The 18,640-nt window shown below is 41.4% G+C and overlaps 1 protein-coding gene across 1 annotated transcript; it reads right to left on the bottom strand.

Annotated features, from left to right (window-relative positions):
• Positions 1 to 7,713: 7,713 nt before the first annotated feature.
• LOC120057269 (chordin-like protein 2) lies at positions 7,714 to 16,698 on the bottom strand. The gene is made up of 11 exons (XM_039005821.1): positions 16,532 to 16,698; positions 15,893 to 16,005; positions 15,536 to 15,629; positions 15,299 to 15,444; positions 14,945 to 15,038; positions 14,778 to 14,839; positions 14,307 to 14,475; positions 9,988 to 10,176; positions 9,729 to 9,917; positions 9,513 to 9,605; positions 7,714 to 9,184 (listed from the first exon to the last, which is right to left on the bottom strand). Exons 1-11 carry the CDS (start codon positions 16,677 to 16,679, stop codon positions 9,060 to 9,062), a joined length of 1,422 nt encoding a protein of 473 aa, XP_038861749.1. The 5' UTR covers positions 16,680 to 16,698; the 3' UTR covers positions 7,714 to 9,059.
• Between the last annotated feature and the right edge of the window lie 1,942 nt (positions 16,699 to 18,640).

Here is an 18,640-nt window from a genome sequence, read left to right as displayed (position 1 = left end):
ACTCATACATACAACATCTGTATGGTCCCTCAGTCAAGTATAGAATTTCAAGCACAGATTAAACCACAAAGACGTGAGCTTTTTGAAGCCTCATAAAGACGGGTAGTGACTGGTAGATGGGTAACAATAACAAATCAGACATTGAATATCTTTTTAAGCATGGTCAAGTTAATAATTATGCTGTGGATGTTTTAAACCACCTAGACCCATCAAATATACAGTAGTCCTTCTGAACTGAGCTGCAGGACAGGAAGGAAACTGCTCAGGGATTTCACCATGAGGCCATTAGTGATTTTAAAACAGCTACAGAGTTAAATGGCTGTAATGTAATTGAGGATGGATCAACAACATCGTGGCGACTACACAATAATGATCCAGATGACAGAGTGAAAAGAATAATACAAATATACAGAATACAAATATTCCAAAACATGCATCTTGTATGCAACAAGGTACTAAAGTAATACTGCAACAACAAAACATTAAATGCAAAATAATACACTTTTTTGACCTAAATGCCTTATGTTTGGGGCAAATCCAAAACACAACATGTTGGAGCTATGCACAAGCAAAATCCTAGAGGAAAACCTGCTTCAGTCTGCAGACACTGGAGTTGCTTACCAGAAAGACAGTGAATGTTCCTGAGTGGCCAAGTAAGTTTTGACTTAAATCGGCTTTAAAAAAATCTATGGCTACGGCTGTAAAAAGGTGTTTCTAACATATATTGACTCAGGGTGGTGAATACTTATCTAATCAAGGTTTATTAGTCTTTTATTTTTTTTGACATTACAGAATATTTTGAGTAAATCGTTGACAAAAAATTACAATTCAATTAATTTTAATCCCACTTTGTAACACAATAAAATGTGAATAAATCCAAGAGAGGTGAATACTTATGTTAAAGATCTCTCTACTGTGTAACATACAGTCAATTACAAAGTACACCAACATTGTGGTCTTGTGTTACCACACCACTTGAATGTGTTAGGGGAGACCGGGGATGGTTGTAACACGGGACAATTCCTCCAATCAGGAGCGAGGTATAATCATATGATTCACTGTGCACATGCTCAGTATAGTCCTGAACCCTCGTGAAAAAGCAAGTCCCTGTGATAAACTCTGCAAATTCTATTGACAGAAATGTTGAGGTAAGAAAGTAATTATTTTGACCAAATTTGTTTTTGTGATGGCATAAAGTGCTTTGTAGTTTCATTCAGCAAACCTATATCAGGTTTATAACCAGTCTGTGTAGAGATATTTGATGAAAGTTAGCAATGCTAAAGTGAGAAAATGTTACAACTAACCCTGACTAAAGCTGGATGTTTTGGTACATGTTATCTTTTACTTTCAGCATGCCTAGATCATGGAAAAGAAGAAGACGGAGTACCTCTCCACACTTTGAAAAGAGCGTCAAATGATGCAACAGAGCAGGGGAAATCAATCAGATCGGTTGCAAAGTTGTATGGCGTATATCATGTGATGCTGTGCAGATTCTGCAAAGAGAGAAAGAAGCTACTGTAGAAGGGGTCGAGAGAGCTTGTAGGCTACCGTAGTGGAAATGGGGTCTTCATTGATGAGCAGGAGCAGAAGTTGTCAGTGTATCTCTTGAGGGGAGCTGATTTATGCCAACTGTGCCCACTGCTATCCAGGCCACCTCTCCAACTGCCTTCCAGGCCACCTCTCAAGCAGCCTTCCAGGCCACCTCTCCAGCTGCCTCCCAGGCCACCTCTCCAGCTGCCTCCCAGGCCATCTCTCCAGCTAACTCCCAGGCCACCTCTCCAGCTTCCTCCCAGGCCACCTCTCCAGCTGCCTTCCAGGCCATCTCTCCAGCTGCCTTCCAGGCCACCTCTCCAACTGCCTTCCAGGCCACCTCTCCAACTGCCTTCCAGGCCACCTCTCCAGCTGCCTTCCAGGCCACCTCTCCAGCTGCCTGCCAGGCCACCTCTCCAACTGCCTTCCAGGCCACCTCTCCAGCTGCCTTCCAGGCCATATCTCCAGCTGCCTTCCAGGCCACCTCTCCAACTGCCTTCCAGGCCATCTCCAGCTGCCTTCCAGGCCACCTCTCCAGCGACCTTCCAGGCCACCTCTCCAACTGCCTTCCAGGCCACATCCCCAGCTGCCTTCCAGGCCAACTCTCCAACTGCCTTCCAGGCCACATCTCCAGCTGCCTCCCAGGCCACCTCTCCAACTGCCTTCCAGGCCACCTCTCCAACTGCCTTCCAGGCCACCTCTCCAGCGACCTTCCAGGCCACCTCTCCAACTGCCTTCCAGGCCACCTCTCCAACTGCCTTCCAGGCCACCTCTCCAACTGCCTTCCAGGCCACCTCTCCAACTGCCTTCCAGGCCACCTCTCCAGCGACCTTCCAGGCCACCTCTCCAACTGCCTTCCAGGCCACCTCTCCAACTGCCTTCCAGGCCACCTCTCCAACTGCCTTCCAGGCCACCTCTCCAACTGCCTTCCAGTTGGAGAGGTGAGATTACTCTTCTGATTTCAACCCAGTTGATGTACACCCATTCAAGCACTCAAAAGGCAAAGTTTTCCCTGCCTAAAAAATAGCTGGAAAGAAGCAAGCCAAAACAAACCACACTGAACAACAACAAAGACAAAAACAAAACAATGCAGATTGAACCAGAAGATTCAGATTCCTCCAACGAGGAAAACTTCTGCATTGTGTGCATGGAGTACTTTAACAATTCCAAGTCCAAGGAGGTCTGGTTGCAGTGCTGGGAATGAAAAGGATGGTCCCACCAAGCCTGTACCACTGTCACAACTGTGACTCTGATTAACATGTCCAACATTGTCACACACACACCAGAAACGTTCAGGTGTTTAGTTTAGCCTAGTTGTTGTTTGGTTGAGAAAGACCATTTAGTGGAGGGTAAATAATAAACATTTTATTATTTATATTTATTATTATTTCTGCCAAACAAAATGTTAAACATGGCAATGTTGCTCTCATGGTCTCAATAAAGGCATGTCATGATTTATGCACTTTTTCAATGTTACAATTCACTCCAAGCACTGTTACAACTAACCCAGACCATGGGGTAGATTGTAACACTTCACACCTTGTGTTTAATAATGTTTTAATATCTTACATTACTCATCTCATATGTATATACTGTATCTTATACCATCTAATGCATTTTGCCTCTGCCGCTCGGCCACCGCTCATCCATATATTTATATGTACATATTCTTATTCCATCCCTTTGGATTTGTGTGTATTAGGTAGTTGTTGTGGAATTGTTAGATTACTTGTTAGATATTACTGCACTGTCGGAACTAGAAGCACAAGCATTTCACTACACTCACATTAGCATCTGCAACCATGTGTATGTGACAAATAAAATGTGATTTGATATGATTTGATAAAGGACAGATGTAGGTTGTCTGTATCAAGTTCTGAACACACAAACGATCTCTGAGAAAAGGTTAAAAGTGTTACAACCATCCCGGTCTCCCCTACTGAATGTGCACCCAAATTGATCCATGTCATTTCAAACCCCAAGCTATTCTGTTCTTTCCACAATTTGGTTTCTCTGTCCATCCCTTGCTCTTTCCCTCTCCTTGATTTCATGGTCTTGCCCACCGTACGATTTCAATTATACTCCAGCTAGGCAGATGTGGAATGCACTTTTAAGCCCAGGTGGAATAAATCAATAGGCATTTAAAAAAATATATCAAGTGATTCCACATTATTATATTCTAACAGGCCTTGGGCACTTGATTTCGTGCTAGTCTCTGAATAAATTAAATATGATGTTGTCTGTGGTAAACCAATGGGCCCTGCAAATTCCTTCTCCAGTCTTCATTACAAGTATCTCTGTCAATGCTCACATACAAAAACCGAACATACATTAATACTCTAACAAGCAGAAATGCATGATGAAATCCGAAGAAAAGATGTCATGGTAATTTACCTGCAAATGTTGGAGTAAAAAAAGTGTTAAAAGTGTGGACTTCATTCTTACAGGGGCAAGATGATTAAAAATCACTTGCCTGTAGAAATACATCTATGATAGATGTCATGCGTACAAAGAATAAATACAGGTAATTGCCAAAATAATGGAAACACTTGAGTAAATGAGGGATACAAAGTATATTGAAAGCAGGTGCTTCCACACAGGTGTGGTTCCTGAGTTAATTAAGTAATGAACCTCCCATCATGCTTAGGGTCATGTATAAAAATGCTGGGCAGGCCATTATTTTGGCTACCATGGCTATGCCCCCATAGGATGACAATGCCCCCATCCACAGGGCTCAAGTGGTCACTGAATGGTTTGATAAGTATGAAAACAATGTAAAACATATGCCATGGCCGTCTCAGTCACCAAAACTCAAGTCAATTGAAAATTTATGGGAGATTCTGGAGCGGCACCTGAGACAGCGTTTTCTACCACTATCAACAAAAAACACCAAATGATGGCATTTCTAGTGGAAGAATGGCATCCAATAGAGTTTCAGACACTTGTAGAATCTATACCAAGGTGCATTGAAGCTGTTCTGGCTCGTGGTGGCCCAACGCCCTATTAAGACACTGTATGTTGGTGTTTCCTTTATTTTGGCAGCTACCTGTATGTTGCGGTCCTGTATGTTTAAATACATGAAATCGAATTATTTACAGAGGACATCTGGAGGTTATTAGATGGTTAATTGCCCTCCTGTTTGTTTTTGTGTATAAAAGACTGTTTCATATGATATTTATGTTTATTTTTAGGCCTGGCAGAAAACCATAAGTATGAAGTTATCCCAAGGTAAAGCATGCTGTAATATACAAGTATGTCTACATTATGAAGACATACTACACTATACAAATACAGCACACATTTTACTACTAGCATAGTCACTGCTCAACTTCTTGATACTAGTGATTCAATTGCAAAGGCACGTATTGACAGTAACAAATTATTTACTTAACAGATTTCTCTCTCTGATTCCAGATCTTAGAGAAACACGAAGCTGTGAATTGCTTACAGCCAAGCACTTGAGAATTTTTTTTGGGGGTTTTATTTCTATTTTAAGTTCTTGTTCAAGTCAACGTCAACTAACAACTTTTAATGCAAATAAACATTCACTGGTCATTTACTTTTATTATCCCATTCTTTCTCTTTAGAAAAACTCTTCAACAGTAAATAATTAATTGAAACCAGTTTTTTTTTTTTTACGCGTGCTCTTAGGACTTGGTGATTTAATAGAATCTGGCAAGAGAGAACCTCTCTGCTCTCTGTCCAAAAGACACATTGTTGATGAAGGCATTGAGGATTCGGAGGATCTTCAGGAATTTATATCCTCGGGTCCATTTCAGTGTATCTGTGTGCGCCAGTCTCTCCACATCTGGCATAATCGTTGTAATCAAGCCTGAGAGATGTTTGGATACAACTGTTTGGGGGGGCTCATACATTGAGACCTAACAGTTGTTGGAGAATACTACTGTGTGTGGAGGCTGAAACAGTACATTTGGCTCTGAGGCCAGGCAGCTAATTGCCTCACTAACACTCATTAATCAATGTGCCAAATGAGTTCATTCAAGATTGTCCCCATTCATCATAGTCTTTTTTTGCACAAGTATACAGTACTTGGAAACTGTAGTACACTTAGTATGTAATCATAGGGAGAGTGATTGAGTGGTCTGACCATGTTTTAAATAGATGCCTCCATAACTGTAAAGTTGTGCTCCATTTTTCCTAAACCCTTGAACAACAGTCATTCTTCTGAAATGTGGTCTTGGTCTGTCAGTCATGCGTCCATTACAAGCATGTGTTTAAAAACGTGAACCTCTAACAGTGGGGTTCAGGAAAGAGGGTGTAATGACTGAAGTGTTTATGACATGAATCCCAGTGTTGTCCATATTTTCTTGGCACGGCCCTGATCCTCAGCTGAAATGATCGGGGCCAACTTAATTAAGGAGAGGGGAAGGGTGTAAAAAACAGTGCCCTCAATAGATTTCGGAAGTATTTTGATGAAGCATAAACTCAGGGGTTCTCTTGAACACCTTAACCAGCTATGAAAGCAAACACACCTATCAGAATGAATTAACTGGACACAATTTGGCTAGCTTTGAATCAAAAGACTGCCTGCCTCAGTTCCTCACTAACACTGTATCTGTGAGGCACCATCTGGTGTCGCAGCCTAGGGGCAGATATTGTTGACATTTCTTTTGTTTGCTCACCTCACCTGCCTCCATCTACTGCAACTAACAGCTCGCTGTAGCCCGTTATCCACAGGAAATGGCTACATTTAGGATAGTAAGACGTGGGCACGTACAGTAGGCCTATATACTGTAGCTATCTAGCGTACAATCATATATTGTTGCTACTCACATGTTGAGACACTTTTCAATAAAACACCAAAGAGAATATTTCTAAAGGCAGATATAATAGTAGTATTGTAGTGAGCACAGTAACTATTCTTACTTCCGATTCTAACCTTTCATTTACTTGACATCCAGTGAGGTTTTCTTCAGCTCTGGGAGAATTCCCTGGTCTGACATATTCTCTAACGATGGGCAGCAGCAGGGTTGACTAGACTTGCTCCTACAGAGAGCTGACCCCACTAGCTGATTTATACCCACTAACTGCCCCCAGCTGTTACTACTGCCTGAGCCAAAACTAATCATGCATAGCTGAATTGGCCAAATGCTACTTAGAGGGAATTTGAAACGTCCACTCAAAAAATGAACAGACCACATAAATGCTCAAAGTTTCAAGATTTTCCACCGGCAATATAATATATAATCTTTAGGTGAAAATGTGCTAAAATTGTCAGCTCCACCACCCTGTCCACTAACTGCCACAATGAGAGATGCTGGACTTTGCGTTATTTTCCAGGATTAAGTTACTTTATCAAAATATAACATTACAATCTGGCATATAGCAAATACTAATAACATATCAAGTTGGAAGAGAAATAAGCTGTGTTTACAATGGAGAAGGGTTTATAATGGAGAAGGGTGTATAATGGAGAAGGGTTTATAATGGAGAAGGGTGTATAATGGAGAAGGGTTTATAATGGAGAAGGGTTTATAATGGAGAAGGGTTTATAATGGAGAAAGGTTTGTAATGGAGAAGGGTTTATAATGGAGAAAGGTTTATAACGGGGACAGGTTTATAATGGAGAAGCTGAAAGGGACACATCTACCTTCTTCATTGAGGAGGACCACCTTGAACCTCTCCAAAAAATATATTGCCAGGAACTGTCAAGTCCAACAGCCAGCAGAAATAAATCACAGCTTCATTGTGAAACTATTAAGGTCTACAACTGAGGGTCTTCTGTTTCAAAATATTTTGTCAGGCCTTTAGTGAGAGATGTGCAGCACTGTCTGGCGCAATGTGTGAGGCCAACACAATGAGTCATTGTGGCTGTGACGGGAGAGAGTGGACTGTTGAAATTCACAGAGGAGGGATATTAGTCACAAGTCGGTGCACTGCTCCCATATCGACAGGACTCTGTGTACGGCTAGTCTACTGCAACGAATATAGCACAGGGACAATGGGGCTTTTAAATTTTTTTTTTTACACCTGTTGACCTAAACAAGCCTGTTGACAAGCTGTTCACAGGGCAACTCAAAGGCAAACATGGACTTCAGATGATGTGATCATAAGCCAGCTTCTCAATGTGTGTAGAACAGTAATGACATACTTTCTCAGTAACTTGTCATAATAGTTATTTGATGTGGTAGAAAAAACACCAATAATAACCTCAATTTTTAAAGACCAAGGGTTTATTGTTCTTGGTTTTGGTAGATTATACATCCTGCAAATAATCAAATTATGTCTAACTATTTGACAATCCTGTTACAGTTGTGCTCTACACCTCTTTTTCAAAAGACTGGGGCCTCCATCAATATTATTCTTATTTTTCAATATTATTCCTCCTGGAGACATCTCTTCTTCTTCAGTTCTCTTTATTGGAAAATGTTGGTGTCCTTCCAACTCCTGACCTACATTTATATCAAATCAAATGAACAGAGCTCTATTGTTGCGCTCATCCCCGTTAGGCCATTACAGCCCTTGAGAAAACAAACTTTAACACCGGAGAACAAATCCAAATTACAGGCGCAATCCTCCTGGTCGACTGTGTTCACTGGAGGATATTCCAAGGAGAAACAACAGCCTGTCTTGCGCTGGAATTCTTGCCTCAGGTAGAGCTCAACAATATCACTTTTAGCCTCGTCGTTACGTGCAAGAACGCCTTGCAACTGTGCAAACGGGAAAGACGTACATCAAGTACTGAAATCGCACAGAAACATATGGAAAATCCGCCTGTAGAAAACTGACCTAGCATAATGACAAATATATCAGAGAACATAATGGAAAGTGGTTTCACCAAACCAATGTAACCACTCTCATGAAAAAATACATACAAACACTTTTTCAGGGCAATAACAATGATTAGGTAACAAACCCACATTTTCTGCAGAAATCACTAGTGTATAGCTCAATGAGCTAAAGCAAGGCAAGGACCTTCCAGTACACACTCAAATGTATACATAATGTACAAACAAACATATCAAACAAACCAATGTTATACGCTCTGCCAAAATTACATATGTTAACATATTTGTATTTACAATAAATATGTTGATTAATATTTCTTGGTACATTCTGAAAAGGCATGTAGTTTCAAACAACAGTATTTAGCAGAACAGTAAAGTGATTGTAAAAATAGTCTACTCTATAAAAACATGCTATGGCCAGTTGGCAGTATTTTTCTAATATATACATGTACACCTGTATTTTTACATAATACCAGATTTACTGTATTTCAGCATGCCATAAAACAAAAATGAGATATAACTGCAATGAATTTAAAGTATTTTCTCCCCTACTTTTGTTTCTTCTACTACCAAAATGCTACCAACAATGTTGTTACTGAGAATATGGGACATCACATTGTTATGAGTTATGTTGACATTTAAAAAGAAACAAAAGCTCGTTATTCTCTAACCAATAAGCAATCCTCTGCTTCATGCTTAATGAAATAGATATGAATGCTGTGCATTTTCCACTGATGTCCTCAGTAGTGAATATGTAACTTCAAAGACAGAGAATGAAAGTTAAGATGAGCACAGCTGGTCTGGGTACAAGAACCTCACTACCTCCCTGATCCCATCCTCACAGGTCCTGGGATTGGGAAATCTCTTCTGATTGTCTTCTTCCTCCTTGAATCTTTTCCAAGTCTCTGTGTAAAAAGAACAAAGACGCGTTGCTATCCAACAGCAGACAAAAAGCATACAAACCCATTACAACTCCCCCCAGCAGGAAACAAGATGGCCACTGACAAAGAGACAAACAGTTGTTTTTTAATCTGGTGAAATGAAATTCAATTTCCTTTGGTCTACAATATGTCTAGTCTATGACCTTATGTCTAGAAATGGTTTGAGCTGTATTGCCCAACTATTCACATTGGCAAAGAAAAGCTCTACTTAAAAGAAACTAAAAGGATTACAAGATTTATAACTAGAGGACTATTCTACTTTTAATTACCGGAAAACATAGGATAAACTCACCTTCATCTAATGTTGCCAGTAAGGTGTAGTTATCTGGATTATCTAGGAGATCTTTCTTCAGAACTTCCCCAGTTTCCATTAATTGTAAAACTCCTGAGAAAAGTGAAAATACAAAAAAAATGGGTGATATTCCAAATAGTAAGGTAAACCACAGCTGTAACTTTGTTATTAACACTGCCATGCTAGTGCCCTCTAATACTCCCCCCTCATAGTTACCTCCTACAGTCTTCCATACTTGCACTTCAACTTCAGCAGTCCCTTGACTTTCGATAGCAATTATCCTAACCGTGTCCTCGGTCTGATCCTTTGACGATGGCCTAACTTTGTACACCGAGAGGTTGTTATTGTCAGGTCCAAGATTCATGTTCATGTAACAGTCAGTCCTGTTGCTCTCAGCTTTAAGTTCTAGGGGCAAGAAACAGAGAGATTACTTGTCTTGTCAAAACCTATGGTTCAAATAATTGTTCATAACTACCTGGACAAATCTTGCAGCACTTCCCCTCGGTTTTCATGGGATGTTGGCATGGATACTGGCTGGGACATGCGAGGCGTTTGCAGTCCTGTATGCCATCCTTACAGGTACACAGTATGCACTCCAGGACCTTCCCCAGGACCGGGTGCCACACATCACCATGAGAGTAGGTCTTGCTGCTGTATTGACACGCTGAGAGAAAAAAAAAAACATATATATTCTTGTATTAAATATTATTACAATCACACAGCTGTAAGGGTTATATTGTTTTCCCCAATTGTTTACGCACTAAAATTGGAACTTGAAACGCAAATCACAGAAACCTGAAACTCATGTACCAAATCCCTTAATAACCAAGTCTGCAAAATTGCAAGCACAATTCCTGCTTTACACTCAGTTTTCAATTCTATATCACACTTTTTGCAAAACACTACACAGTTCTGTACATTAGGCACAACATTCAAAATTAAAATCTCTTTAGTCCCTTTGGAAAGCAACGCCAATCACAATGCCAAGCTCTATACACTAATTGGCAACACCCACTCCTCACAGGTGTAAACACTAGTTGCTGAATTGTTCACTTAGAAATCAGCGCTTTAGCACTGTAAAAGGCCACAGATGAGCTCTCCTGTTTTGGAGGAAAATGGAAGTCAATGGTAAAGCAAGAGCTAGAGTGAAGGAGGAGAGGAAGAGGAGGATGAGGAAGGACAGTTGTCTCAGATGAGATCAGGGCCACATTGATTGACCATGTGCTCAACCATGGGTTGAGTATGAGGGAGGCTGGGCAGAGAGTTCAGCCCAATCTGAGCCGCTACACGGTTGCATACATCATCCGTACATTCAGAAATGAGAACCGGTAAATTACCTACCATCTACACTATGCTCTTCATGTATGTATACTGTAGTATACTGCAGTCCGACATATCAGTGGGCCTTTGTTACTCAGTGATTGTTAGCCAATGTTACAGTAATGTTATTTCATATTGAAAGAAAATAGATTATTTTAGCTTACTGTAACCAATCATATCATATTTATGGATCTTCTGCAGAACTGAGAGACGGCCAGCCCGTGGTGGAAGACACCGTTCACACCAGAACATTAGACCGCTATTGTGAACATGGTGGTGGCAAACAATACCATTAGACTATGAGAAATCCAGAACCACATAATTGCAGACAACACAATATACAATAACATTCACCAGGTGGGCTCGTCAACATTGGGCCGCGTATTACAGCACAACCGAATCCGGATGAAACAGGTCTACAGGGCGCCATTTGAGCGAAACTCAGAGGGTTAAAGAACAGCGCTATTAATATGCACAAGAAAGTACTATATACTGATACTATCATATCAGCACTGTATAGACACATTACAGTACTGTAATCCAGTGTATTGTGCCTCACCAAATTGATTGCTCCAGGTCTACGTCACATATTGTCTTGGAGTTGGAGCTGGATGCCGCTGCAATTCTGCACGTTTATATTTACATTCATGAAGCTGGCTTCAACCTAGCCAAAAGAAGGGGACGGAACATTATTGGCCACCGTGCCATTGTGAATGTCCCTGGACAGCGTGGAGGGAATATCACCATGTGTGCAGCCGTTAGCCAGCAAGGCATCCTCCATCACCATGCCAACCTTGGTCCCTACAACACCGCCCTTCTCATCACATTCCTGGACAGTACATGGTATCCTCATTCCAGCCGAGCAGAGGGGTGGACCAGAGCAGTCCAGTTATGTTGTCTCTTGGGACAACGTGAGTTTCCACCGGGCTGCACTGGTCCACAACTGGTTCATCGCCCACCCACAATTTGTTCTATACCTCCCACCATATTCCCCATTCCTAAATCCAATTGAAGAGTTTTTTTGGCGATGGAATGTGTATGACCGCCATCCCCTCGCACGCATGCCTCTTCTCCAGGCAATGGAGGATGCATGTGGTGAAGTTGATGTGGGGGCTTTCGGCGGCTGGATCCGTCACTCCAGAAGATTCTTTCCCTGCTGTTTAGCCAGGGAGAACATGGCTTGTGATGTACAGTCGTGGTCAAAAGTTGAGAATGGAAATTAATATTTGTGTCAAAGTTTGCTGCTTCAGTGTCTTTAGATATTTTTGTCAGATGTTACTATGGAATACTGAAGTATAATTACAAGCATTTCATAAGTGTCAAAGGCTTTTATTGACAATTACATGAAGTTGATGCAAAGAGTCAATACTTGCAGTGTTGACCCTTCTTTTTCAAGACCGCTGCTATCCGCCCTGGCATGCTGTCAATTAACTTCTGAGCCACATGCTGACTGATGGCAGCCCAGTCTTGCATAATCAATGCTTGGAGTTTGTCAGAATTTGTGGGTTTTTGTTTGTCCACCCACCTCTTGAGGATTGACCACAAGTTCTCAATGGGATTAAGGTCTGGGGAGTTTCCTGCCATGGACCCAAAATATCGATGTTTTGTTCCCCGAGCCACTTAGTTATCACTTTTGCCTTATGGCAAGGTGCTCCATCATGCTGGAAAAGGCATTGTTCGTCACCAAACTGTTCCTGGATGGTTGGGAGAAGTTGCTCTCGGAGGATGTGTTGGTACCATTCTTTATTCATGGCTGTGTTCTTAGGCAAAATTGTGAGTGAGCCCACTCCCTTGGCTGAGAAGCAACCCCACACATGAATGGTCTCAGGTTGCTTTACTGTTGGCATGACACAGGACTGATGGTAGCGCTCACCTTGTCTTCTCCGCACAAGCTTTTTTCCGGATGCCCCAAACAATCGGAAAGGGGATTCATCAGATAAAATGACTTTACCCCAGTTCTCAGCAGTCCAATCCCTGTACCTTTTGCATAATATCAGTCTGTCCCTGATGTTTTTCCTGGAGAGAAGTGGCTTCTTTGCTGCCCTTCTTGACACCAGGCCATCCTCAAAGTCTTCGCCTCACTGTGCGTGCAGATGCACTCACACCTGCCTGCTGCCATTCCTGAGCAAGCTCTGTACAGGTGGTGCCCCGATCCCGCAGCTGAATCAACTTTAGGAGACGGTCCTGGCGCTTGCTGGACTTTCTTGGGCGCCCTGAAGCCTCCACAACAATTGACCCGCTCGCCTTGAAGTTCTTGATGATCCGATAAATGGTGATTTAGGTGCAATCTTACAGGCAGCAATATCCTTGCCTGTGAAGCCCTTTTTGTGCAAAGCAATGATGACGGCACGTGTTTTCTTGCAGGTAACCATGGTTGACAGAGGAAGAACAATGATTCCACGCACCACCCTCCTTTTGAAGCTTCCAGTCTGTTATTCAAACTCAATCAGCATGACAGAGTGATCTCCAGCCTTGTCCTTGTCAACACTCACACCTGTGTTAACGATAGAATCACTGACATGTCAGCTGGTCCTTTTGTGGCAGGGCTGAAATGCAGTGGAAATGTTTTTGGGGGATTCAGTTCATTTGCATGGCAAAGAGGGACTTTGCAATTAATTGCAATTCATCTGGTCACTCTTCATAACATTCTGGAGTATATGCAAAATGCCATCATACAAACTGAGGCAGCAGACTTTGTGAATATTAATATTTGTGTCATTCTCAAAACTTTTGGCCACGACTGTAGATGAGGTGCTGTGGCCAGACCCAAATAGGAGGCAGGATGCAGCCTAATGTCTTTTTCCTTACATTTTGCATGTGTTTTTGTGTTTAGAGTTTTGAAAGAATGAGCCACTTTCATTTTTTATTTTTGTACAGAAAACCCTTTATCTTACTGAATGTTTTTCCTGGTTTTCTCCTGTTGGGTATGGAAAGTGTTATTTATATACAAAACACAAGTGTTGGAAATAAGTGACAATGTTTTTGTGACGGTATTGCATTTGTGTGTGTTTATTTATGTATATTTGAGTAGGTATACATTACTATAACAATCTTTTACAACCGGCTACAGTGTAACACTGAAAATGCAAAAGGAATAAATCTACTGATGGGATATTCATAGTAGTGTTTTGTGTTGAGCCCATCAGTGTGTTGTTGGTTGGTAGACAGATCTATTCATATGACGCGTGTGTGTATGATTTCGATGCAAAAAAACTATTTTGGAAAGAGATAAAACAGTTTTGAATGCAGTGTTTGCTTTTGCTAGAGATTTGTAGAGTTGAGCATTTTGTGTTTGTGGTTTTGTGTTTTGGGAAAATGGCCCAAAGATTCAGCAAACGTGTGGAAACAATTGTGGAAAACTGTATTACATGGACTGCTCAATGACCAGAGAACTGGTCTCCTATTGTAGGCCATGAAAATAGGACAATTATCAATAAGTCTATTATCAATGTAGGGCTGTCATTAAATTCTCACCCTTCTGGTGGTTTTTCTGCAGCAGGAAATTCACGGTGGTCTCTGCAGCACCTTTGAAGTGGAGTTTGGGCAGGCTCAGGCCTCTGGGAGTACCCCTGACTGTGGATGGAGTAGAACGGACAGAGCGCCCTTGGAGCTGCTCTCCAGCACACTGGTCCAATGAATGCCTCTTGTATATTCACGGACACAAATAGACACAGTTATTACGGGGTTATTTTAGATTCACGTGCAGTCCCAATGCCAATGAGTTGAACCCCCCCCCCCCCCCCCCCCTTTTAAAATACAGTAACAGGTAGATAAGAACATGGACAGTACAGATATTTCCCCTCAAATCCGCACACGTTTTCATCAAAGTTGATTTGCATGTCTCACAAATGAAGATGAAACATTAGTTGTCGTTTTTTTGGGATATGATGGTTTTACAATTCTAGAAGACTAGAGTCATTAATAAATGAACAGAAAAACACATACAACGCCTCGGTTCAGCTGTTGGCCTCTATGCTCCACCGATGAGTACCCATTAATGCCACCATCTAAACACAGAGAAATTAACAGGAGACATACTTATTTACTTTGATATTTACTTTAACAGAAAGTATGATGCAAATCTGATGTGGCAAGAAATCAAATGTTAGCACCTTTGCACACTAGACAGCAGGTATCTGGGACTGAGAATGGTGAGGAGCAGGTCAGTGGCTGGCAAGTTTTCAGAGCACAGAAGATATTTCCATTCTAAAAACAACAGTGGACGAAAAGGTGAAGGAGAGACAGAAGGGATTTCAGACGTTGCAGAATAGGGGGGCATTGGTTACCACAGGGCATTGTAGCTACATTAACAGCTCCAGTATTATGGCTAGGTCATATCGAAGTCGTCAGATATGACACACGAGGAAAAACTCACAGTTACATTCTCAGAATAATGAGCTGTACGTCAAAGCCTCCATTGTAAAAGAACAACACCATAAACTACAGAAAGAGAGAGTGTGACTTACAGAACATGTACACATGACACACTGGCTGGCTTGGCGAGATGGGAAGAGGTCGTGGTTGGCAAAGGTCTCCCCTGGTTGGTAGATAGTTCCATTATACTTGCAGGACTTCACCGGGGCTCTCAGGCCAGCTGGAATCCTAGGCTCATCTGAGGAGATAATGGCAAGCACAAGAAATGTACGTGAGTGCCAAAGCAGGATGTTGTTCTTGCTGTATTGTATGGCAATGTCTGATCCTACCTGTACAGCGAGGGCAGCACTGCTCAGAGTCAGTCACTGGGTTCTCACACCGCAGAGTAGGACACTTAATTGTGTTACATTTCACATGGCCTGTCTAAGAGAGGGAAACGGTACATGTTTTACAGGCATACCTTGAAATCCCACCCACCAAAATCCTTTCAAGCGACTGCCAATATTATAGATAGCGTGTAGCCTAAATCCTCTGCATGCAGTAGCCTACGATCCAATATCACTCAGATTCAGACAGTTTGATACAGTAGTCTATATGACAGTGTTGTGGTTTCATACTGTATTAAGCTAACCTACAGATGAGACTAAACCGAGTAATGACGTATTCTAATTCTATGGGTACAGTACCTTAGTGCAGGAACACCGCATACAAAACATGAATCCAAAGGGTTCCAGATAAGGATGCCAGCTGTCTCCTGGACTGTATGTTTTCTCTTTGAAAGTACAGAAAACTGAAGACACTGGGTGCAAAGAAAAGGGAAAGTTGGAAGGTAAGAAGTTATTTGAGCTGAAGCGTTTACCATATGAAGCAAAGCAGAAGTTTTTCAAAAACAGAAAATGAATCCATGGCTGACAAACCTGTCAGAATAACTGTCTACTGGCAAAACACACGTCAATTAAAATCAGTATGCGCAGTCAGAAATTATGTTATGTGGTTATATCATTCAAAATATAACGCTACCGGAATAAAGATAGTTAAACAAAGTTCTGAAACAAGTTACTGTATGAATACTACACTAACCTTATAGATAGGACACAAATACACGCACTGTATACACTTGCCAAATATAGAAAAAAAGTTGGTTGCAATGATGAAAGTCAAGAAAATTTTAAATGACACAAGCGTATATCATCGCAAGTAGCGGTTGTTGTGTATTCATATAGTAACGCTCAGAATGTTAAATGTTGTTTTTAACTACATCATAGACGCATTTCATCAGTTGCAGGTAACGATTTAACTTTAGATTTGCAGACCGTCCGTCCTACCTTTCCTTGTTCTTATAACATCACCACCACAACCAACGAACAAACGGATGCAAATTAATAAGAAAATATGCTTCATGTTGCTTGTCAATATGAAATTGAATTGCAGCAACTGCGACAGCAAACCCCAGGACAGTGTGAAACTCCCCATACAATCACGAATTTATCATTGGTTTTCACGAAGGCGCCTCCTACAGGAAGAATATGCCAATTTATAAACTGGGGTGAAATGAATGACGTGATGCTGTCAAAGTTCAGGTCGTCAGGACGTTGAAATCATATGCTTTCACAGATAGAGGATGGGAATTAATACAAGTAATTCAATTATCTTATGGGTGTTGGCTTTCAAGTAGGCCTACAGTAGGAATAAACCCTATGTTGTCAAATAATTCATTGGAGACATAAAGCAAACTTACTTTGTCTCTAAAATGCACAGTAGCCCTAAAATAAACATGTTCAACAACACCCAACTAGACATTTCGATGACATCCTAATGAAAACGGGATGGGTGCCTGTGATGTCATAATAAAAATGGGATGGGAGCCTATGATGTCATAATGGAAATGAGATGACCTTGCGGTCAAAAGCCTGCTGCTCATTTGTTAAAGATTTAAAGGCAGATAAGATCTTTCAATAGGGAGAACGAAGCTCCTACTGGATCACAATGGGACCTGTGCGCTAGTGGCTCTGTTTGCTCAACGGAACGACCAGCGTTCGGGCGGCGGTGGAGGGACACAAAGTCTGAGGCTCCGTTATGACAGACGTCAGCGAGAGGCCACGGCAACTGTCAACTGGGTCCAATGGTCGAGAAATTGAAATGGCAGTGAAAAATATAAAGCTTACTTTCACTGTCAAGATCATTTGCAGATGTGAGATGAAGACTGAAGGGCCGACGCACAGTAATTCGTGTTGGAGAATTGCACAGTTAGAAATGACAGTGTGTATTTTTTAGGTCTCAAAGCAGTAAAACATATGTAAAGATACTTTTAGGCCTAATGTATTTTTGTCTCAAGATATCTACCCTCCTAAAAGGCGAACGCGCCTAGTTGGGCTACCAACACACTGCAATGTTATGGGACACGAGAGGAAAGCCTATTATTCGACATTACTCCAGCATTTATTTAAACATACAGGAAACACACAGGGATTAAAACGATTACTTTCAAACTGCTAGATGCCATCATGCTGAAATCTTTACAGACAGGGCATGGGGAAAAACACAGAATAAAACAACGATAGCACAGCAATGTCCACACAACATAGAAAACTCATTCCAATCCCCATTTAAGTGTGACTCACTGGTTCAGTTTGACCAGACTAGATTACACAACAGTGATTTATAGGCAGTGAGATGCCAAACAGTGTTTTTTTGCGTCTTTAAATGAGACACTTCGGCATGAATACGACACCAACAATGAAATTATAACAAAGACATGATGTAGCTGGATCGAATCCCCGAGCTGACAAGGTAAAAAATCTGTCGTTCTGCCCCTGAACAAGGCAGTTAACCCACTGTTCCCCGGTAGGCCGTCATTGTAAATAAGAATTTGTTCTTAACTGACTTGCCTAGTTAAAAAAAGGTTACATAAAAAAACCACTAAAAAACAACACAGAAACGTTCCAATAACAAAATATGCAGTAATTCCTTACTGCCACTAGATGTCGCAAAACAAATTATTTTCCTTGTAAAGAGCAAAAACAGACAAAGGCTAAACTCTCAGCAACCAACTGTTGGCCTTCATGGCTGTGCTCCGATCCTCTATACTTTCACTGGGAAAGGGACTCATTTGCGTGGGAGAAATGACAGGACACTGGTGTAGACAGAAAGAATGTCAATAGAGAAAATGCTCTTATCAGACTTTCAAGTTACCAATTTGGTTGGAACATGGAATATAAAAATGTCAACCAGTCTAGAACAGAGGACATACATTATTCAAGAACCTTCCATCCATACCCACGAGTTTCACCTATTGTATATGTCCTGGAAAACACGTAGGGTCTTTCAATATACAGTACTAGGCCAACTGTAGGTTAATACTGTACAAGTACAGATTTGAGGTACTTCCTCTGTGCTCCTCACACATTTTCTCTTAATTCTCTTTTACACTCAGT

The sequence above is a fragment of the Salvelinus namaycush genome, chromosome 12, assembly GCF_016432855.1.
Source record: "Salvelinus namaycush isolate Seneca chromosome 12, SaNama_1.0, whole genome shotgun sequence".
Lineage (NCBI taxonomy): Eukaryota > Metazoa > Chordata > Actinopteri > Salmoniformes > Salmonidae > Salvelinus > Salvelinus namaycush.
Note: the sequence above shows the minus strand (reverse complement) of the source record. Positions and strands in the feature narration are given on the sequence as shown.